Source organism: Microtus oregoni, unplaced genomic scaffold (assembly GCF_018167655.1).
Source record: "Microtus oregoni isolate MIOR12 unplaced genomic scaffold, Mior012 000025F_ref0000491, whole genome shotgun sequence".
NCBI classification, from domain to species: Eukaryota; Metazoa; Chordata; class Mammalia; order Rodentia; family Cricetidae; genus Microtus; species Microtus oregoni.
Genome location: NW_024543084.1, coordinates 8,924,094 through 8,931,275, shown reverse-complemented (window position 1 = coordinate 8,931,275; position 7,182 = coordinate 8,924,094). Strand labels below are relative to the sequence as shown.

General features: G+C 57.0%; 1 protein-coding gene across 2 annotated transcripts; it reads right to left on the bottom strand.

Moving 5' to 3' along the window:
- Positions 1-10: 10 nt before the first annotated feature.
- On the bottom strand, positions 11-5,490 carry Entpd2 (ectonucleoside triphosphate diphosphohydrolase 2). Of its 2 annotated transcripts, XM_041674660.1 has the most exons (9): positions 5,280-5,490; positions 3,829-3,946; positions 3,200-3,350; positions 2,921-3,080; positions 2,608-2,835; positions 1,784-2,038; positions 1,578-1,697; positions 638-772; positions 11-567 (listed from the first exon to the last, which is right to left on the bottom strand). In XM_041674660.1, exons 1-9 carry the CDS (start codon positions 5,394-5,396, stop codon positions 364-366), a joined length of 1,488 nt encoding a protein of 495 aa, XP_041530594.1. In that variant the 5' UTR covers positions 5,397-5,490; the 3' UTR covers positions 11-363. The 2 variants fall into 2 exon arrangements, with proteins under 2 accessions (XP_041530594.1, XP_041530595.1); XM_041674661.1 differs by lacking the exon at positions 5,280-5,490 and having other exon boundaries at positions 3,200-3,279; positions 3,829-3,891.
- Between the last annotated feature and the right edge of the window lie 1,692 nt (positions 5,491-7,182).

Sequence of the window (7,182 nt, the reverse complement as noted above, 5' to 3'; positions counted from 1 at the left end):
AACACTTCACTGCTCTAGGAAAAATCGTTTATTACAAATTTTTTTTTTACAAGTAGGCATTGAACGGACTCCTAGCCTGTAGGCTCTGGTGGTTGCCTATCTAAAGGCCCAGAGTACGCACAGGAAATTCCCAGGGCCCTGAAAATCAGAACAAATGTCCCTCTCTGAGCGGACCTCACCCTGAGTCACAGACTGAGAGACTTGGCACCCCAGGAAGAGAGGGGGGAGGAAATTCTTGAGAACTCCCGGCTGGAGAATACTGCAGGGGCCTACCAAGGCTTCCCGTGAATGTAGGGATGTGGATCCTCAGGCTGACTGTGACAAGGATGTCCTGGGGAGTTGGGAGCAGCTCCCGGTGCACCCCTAGAGGGCGCCTGGAGACTTGGCCGAGCGCAACTGGCGCAGAAGCAGGACCAGCGCCGCCAAGAGCAGGATTGCGAAGAGCAGGAGGAGAGCAACCCAGGAATTGAAGTGCGTTCCTTTACGTAGTCTCGGAAGGTCAGCGGGAATCAGGTTGGTCAAATTCAGCATGTAGCCCAGCGCCCAGCCGACAGCCGTGTCTGCGGCCTAAGAGGGGGCGTGGGGTCAGCTTCCAAGAGACCGCGCCCCGAATCCTCCGGCCCCACCCATCACCCACCTTCTTTTGGAAGACCACTCCGCTGAAGGCGCGCTCGTCGAAGCCATAGCCGCGGCTTAGTAGCTGTTGTATGAACATGGCTCCGGCGCAGTAATCAGCCAGGCGGGCCTGCTGCCTTGGCACTCGGGCCTGAAGCTAAGAAGAGAGCAAGACGTCGTTAGATTAAGAACCAAGAGGAGCTATCGGGGTGCGGCACCCTCCCTACTGCTCAGGCCAAGAGAGGCCTATGGCCGGAAATAGACAGGCCTAGTCCAAAACGCCCTTCCCAGACAGATACTCCTCTGGGATAAACCACATGACTGCTGGAAGGCCCTGTGTCCTTCTTCCAACAGCCAGATGGAGAGGACAGCAAGGATAGCCACTAGGAAACACCCTTGCTTCATAATCAAAGGAACAGACGGCCAGCCTTGAATGCTGCTCTCTGACAGCTTAGTCCCACTTTTCTGGGACTGTCAAGGGTGCCTAAGACTAGGAGAACTTATTTCTCCAGGAGATTTGGTGGTCACCTCACACTCTAGCTATCCAGACCTCTCTATTCTTCCTTACCTGGAGCTAGTATTCAGGCAGTGGCCAGAACCAGAAATCTGGTGACATCTTCAACTCTTCTGGGCATACCCCAGGCCCTGCTGAGTCTCTCCTGAGTGTTCTTTTCCAGCTGGTGAGACCCTTCCACACTCTCTCCTAGACACCTGCCTGTCTGTCTCAGCCTACTTTGAGCTCCCTGTTACCACGGAGCCTTTGCAATACCTGTCCCCAGGAGACCTGCTCTCTAGACTTTGGTTACTTACCCAGCCCCAGGCTCCCCCACATTAGCCTGGTCCTCTCTGGAGTCTGTCTATGGCAGTCAGCACTCTGAAATGACTGGGTCTCTCTCTGCATACAGCTAATGAATGGGCAAGCCTCCTGCCCAGCCATGGAGACTGTGGGGAACAGGTCTCACCTCAGCCCAGGTCTGGTTACAGACGGTCTCCGCGGCTGCCTCCAGCTGCTGCAGGGTGCCCACTGGCAGCCCCATCACTGTCCTGAGGAAGTCCACGGTGTAGTAGAAAGCAGAAAAGGCCTATGGGAGGAAGAGTTGTACAGTCTATCACAAGACCCCAGATGCTTGGTGCCCCCCAGCCCCCGCATCCATCTACCCAGACTCACTATGAAGTTCCCAGTCACAGGTGGCTGGAAGACCCCATTGAAGGAGCACTGGGAAAAGGGGCAGGAGGAGAAGTTGAAGAGCCCAGAGACTAGGTCACGGCAGAGGGCGGGGCTGCTGGTCCCCGAAAGTCTGATAAGGGCGCTGCTGTTGAAAATGTGAGGACGCAGGTCCGTGGTGCATGGTGACCGGTAGACATCTCGGAGCAGCACTTCGGTGGAGTAGCCCTTCGGCCAGCAGGGGTGGAAGTGATGAATCTGGGGAGTTAACCAGAACATAGATGGAATTTCCCACTCTGTTACTGCTTCCCACCCCGCCAGAGAAGTAGCATGCTGTGGGCGACTCCCCTGTTGTGTTCATGAACAGTCGTGGCTAACCATTATCTGCCGAACAAACAGTGAACACTTTGGCCAGGTATTCGAGGTTCTGTGAGGTGACTCTTGGCTCTCCTTACTCTTTTTTTTTTCTTTTTTTTTTTCTTTTTTTTTCTTTTTTTTTTTCTCCTTACTCTTGACCTCTATTCCTGACCCTTTATCCTATCGAGTTCCTCCCCCACCCATCTTTAAGCCGAGGCACACCCAGCTGGAGAAGCCCTGGTCAGGTGATCTGGTGGTTGCGGCTGAAAGCGGACACCATCATGGAGGTCTGACCCACTGCGGACCTCATAGCTATGTGTGCATCCATGTAAAAAGAGGCCTCTTTTATACAGGCCCTGAAGTCAGTATGAGCTGCTTTCCTGACTCTGCTCTGTTGCCTCAGGTCCCTTCTGCTTCCCTTCCCTCAAGGAGGCACTAGTGTGGTATGGTGGCTGAGGTTGGGAAGGCACCTTGAGGGCACTGGCCAGCAGCCTCTGGAGAACCTGGTCTCGGCCGTAGCAAAGGAAGCTGTGGGTGTAGACACGGTAGTGCTGACCATAGAGCCGCAGATGGACCTCACTCTCTGGATCTTCAGATGGGCTGGTCGTCTCAAAGGTGATCTGTGTTGAGGCACCCCCAAGGTCCATGGCCCCCAGCGTTCCCTTTCTTGGCCGGATCCACCGGCCCACCCAGCCATACTGTGGAGGGTAGACATCAGTTTAAGAGAGTGGACAGGCAAGGCCCACGGGACCCCGGGCTCTTTGGGCCAGCTGCAGGGCCCACCTTGATGAAGTTCTCCAGTAGGTAGTTGGCAGTCACCCAGCCAAACACCCCTTCATCCTGTCCCGAGAGGATTCGAGCACCGCGGAAGTCAAAGGGGTACTGTGTGAGCGTCTGTGTCACCGCCTCAAGCACCCTGGCTGTGGCCTCTGGGCTGGTCAGGCTGTGGAATGGGGAGGACTCTGATGGAACTCATCCCCAGACGCCCTTGCCCAGGGAGGGGAGTTCTTCTCTGTCGAAGGGCTGTGGAGGCCCCTGGGCCCAGTCGGTGTAAAGACTCACTTGAGTAGACGCATGCCTGCTGTAGCTCCCAGGTAGAGCGGTGTGCCGGCATGTCTGTCTTTGGGCACATCCCGAAGCGCCTGTTCAAGACATTCAACCAGACTCTGGCCTGCCCTGGAAGGGTCATGGGCATAGCTGGAGATGCCCCCACCTAGAGGGAGCAAGGAATCGGGCCCAGGTTTGGTGGACATAGGCTTTTTAGATGGGGCTGCCCAGACATACCCTCCCAGCTTAATCCCAAAGATACCCAATTAGAGACAAAGGGTCCAGGTGCCACCCAGAGCCTCTGAAGCTGCCGTCTGCCTGGTGGGTGTGGGCACAGGTGCCAGGAGAAAGACTCAGGCATTGTTAGCCTAGCCAACCTCCAAAGAGCCAGCCTGGGTACACCCTTAGATCCTTAGAGCCCCACCTACCTCGTCTATAGAGTAGAGACCCATCTTGGGCCATTAAACCCCGAGGCTTCTGCCTGCTCCCCAGGATTTCTGTTCCAGAACATGAAGTACCCACAGCCCCTCCCAGGTCCAGAGAACCCAGCCTCTCTTTTTGAACTCCTGCTTCAAGTGAGCCGCACCTAGCAGCAGGTAGAGGGGAAAGACTACCTGGGCCTGTGACGCTAAGACCATTCTCACCTTGAACATCACAGGAGCTGTGCTGACCCACGATGCCTGTATCGTTCTCTTTGTCTGCTGGCCACTTGTAGACAAACATGGATGTGTGTGAAGAGCCAGCATCCAGGACGATGCCATACTGTGGGTGGGAGTGGCAAGTCAGCCTGAGGGACGTAGGGCTTACATCCCTTTAGCTTTCCAGTTCTCTGTGCCCACCAGCTTTGCATCGAGGTTCATTTGAGTCTCAGGGACAGTCAAAGGCATTCACACTGACATAGCTTGGATGAAAGGAGACTGACCAGGAGTTCCTGGGGTGACACCCCCCCCCCCAACTGTCTGAGGATGACACTGCCAGGACCAGAAAGTAGACTTCCTGACCAGGGCAGCTGGAACTCTGCTTTGGAGACACAAGCTCCTCAATTCAGGGGGACCAAACCCAAGGGCTACTCTTCCTTCTTTCCCCCACTCTACCGGCCTGTAAGGACCTTAGCCTAACCTGAGGATGTGAAATAAAGACCACTGGGAAAGATTGTGGCTCAGGCTGAGTGTATGTCTCTAATCTATGGCCCTTCCTGAACCTCAAAGTCAGGGAGAGGTTGGTTTTGCAGAGCTGAGGGGAGTGTCGGATGGGCCTTCTTTGTAGGGTATCCTACCCCAGGGGGCTGGGCTCCAGCTGAAGGAGCCTGGCTGGATACCAGCCTGGGGCATGTGCCAGTTCTAGCTTGAGAAAGGGCTGCTCCAGTCCTCCAGCACAACAGGGAACTCCTCCAGAGCCAGTCAGATACAGTGATCCAACTCCCACACCCCACAGCCCATCCCGCATAGCCGGAGAGCTCTTTCCCTTCCATCCTAGGTCCCTGGAGTTAGGATATCCACTCCCCACACAAACTCAGCACAAGATCAACAAAAAGTTAAAGGTGCCAGCTTCTAGCCTGAGGCGGCTGAGGGTTGGTGACCCCTTTAGAATCAGCAAGCTTCCTTCAAGTGTCTCTCTTCAGACAGTGGTCTGAGAGGGGTTGAAAGTCCCTAGTGTGTGCTGTCCCCTATCTGGAGCTGAATCTAGAACAAATGCCTTTCTATAACGGCGCGCTCTGGGTGCTGCCCGGATATCACGCTGGACTAAGGGCGGGGGTTTTTGTCACAGCCAGGGGAGATGGGAACCGCCTGGAGGGAGCGGGAAGACGGCGCCTCCGCTGCGCAGGCAGCTCCATCGCGAAGCCGCAGCAGGAGAATTCCCACGAACTTGGCCTCCAGTGCCGTGGAGCTCCGGAAGCGTCGCTGTCACCCCGCGGATTCAGTAAAACCAAGCGTGGAACCTAGGACCCGGCCGGAGGCACAGCGCGGGTTGGTCCCGCGCTTACGCGGGAGCCCAGGGCGTTTCTGCGCGCTCCTAAATTCCCCGACAGCTCCCCGCCCGGCCCCCAGCCCCAGCCAGCTGCTTCCCAGACCAGCGCCACGGTGGGCGCGTGCACCTTGAGAGCAGGCGGCTCCCGGACGTCTTGGGTAGGAACGCACAGCAGCAGGAGGCCGGCGAGACCCACCGCAGCCAGCAGCAGGGGTGGCAACAGTGACAGCAACTTTCCGGCCATGGGAGCGCGCAGGAGAACACAGCGGGGACCCCGGACAGCGGGCAGCGTGGAGGCCTGGGTGGCCCGGGCCCCAGAGTTAGGCGCCGGGGCAGGGCTGGAGTAGGCCCCGCCCACATTAAGGCCCACCCACCGTGGGACCTACCCAAAGTTCGCCCAGCCCTTTCCAAAGGCGCAGGTGACTGAAGCGGTGTGGGTGACTCAACCGCACCACCCCTTCTCTCTCAAGCTCTTGGCTATATTTCCCCACAGCTATCGCCCACGGTCCTCCTTCTTGTCTGTCTAGCAAAAGGAGTGCCCAGCTCTGTCCTGGGGAGTTGTGAGGGAAGGATACCTGGTGCTGGGGGATTACCTGGGCTGGCTCCTATGCAGCCTTGCTTGGAGAGAGCTGCTCCTCGGAGTCAAATTTGACCCAGGCATGCGGAAAGGCAAGCCAAACCTCTTTGCAGAGAGAACTAAGTTCCAACTACTAGGTCTTGGCTGGAGGCTCAGAGGGGCCCAGGGGCTCAGCATCTGCTTGAGGAGCAGGTACGAAGTGCAGTGATGGCGGATTCCCAGGGTTAATGAGCACCAAGTGGCTCTGAACTGGAAAGAGCAGAAATGACCAGCCATCACACAAGCCCAACAGGGAAAGTGAGGGCAGATGAGGCCTCGGTCTCTGAATTTTATCTCAGGGGTTTGACCGGCCCTCTTTGCCTGGGAGAGATGCTCAGACACCTAAACTGAGGAGGCGACAAGGCAAAAAAAGGATCAGTGTCCCAGAGAATGCTTGGGTGCTGGTCCGCAAGGAGTTCCTGAACACTGGCTGGGAGCTGGGAAAGCTCTCGGTTAGCTCTGACCTAACCCTACCCCTCCTGCTGACCCAGAGCTTCCTGGCCAGGGGCCATGCCACTTCATGCCCTTACAAGATGGGAATTCCAGCGACACAAAGAATCCCATCCATGGGGCAGCAGGGAGCCATGTGTTGAGACCACCAGCAGACAGGGCTTCTGGAGCTGGAGAGTGCCCTTTGCTGCAGGCATCTGGGCGATGCCTTGGCTGCCCGAGCAGACAAGGACAATAGGGCTGGGATTGCTGCCCTGGCTGAGGGTCTGGTGTTTCAGGCCCAGCAAAGGCCTCTTTCTTCCAGCTCAGGACCCCAGAGGGGAGGAACCCAGGAGGTGGCTGGATCTCTTCAAAGCCCAGTTTGTGGGGATCCAGAAGGGAATCTCTGGGTGTGGTCAGCACTGGGCACCAGGCTCCAGTTTCCCGCTAGCTCCCCATCCCACATTCCCCCCAAGTTCTTTTTTTTTCCACCCCTGAAAGGCCAGAGGAGGCAGAGGCACCAAAGGACAGGAAAGGGGGGGTCAGAGCGTGAAAAGGCTATGGCCATGGGGAGCTACCAGCCTGCCAGCACCCCCTCTCCCAAGCCAAACAGGGCTTCCTGATGGGCAAGTAAGGGCCTGAAAAGAGGAGGCAGACAAAGATGGGGCAAGATGTGGCTCCTGGGAGACACTCATGGTCAAGTACCCAGATTAGCCTGCCAAGAAGGGTGGGAGGCCGGGAATTGGGAACAGTGAGGACAAAGACAGAAACTGGCCAGCGCTAAGGAAGGGGCAACAGCTCCAGGCCCTGGGCGGGGTAAGCCCCAGATGTGCTGTGTGTGGCTTGGCTCAGGCTCAAGCAGAGGAATGTGGAGGCTTAGAGTCAGAGCCTCCTTTGCTCCCTCCCCGAACTCCCGAACTCCTCTTGGGGCTTCCTGCTGGACCTGATGAGACCTCAGCTGCCGCTGCCTCAGGGTTTCTCACTT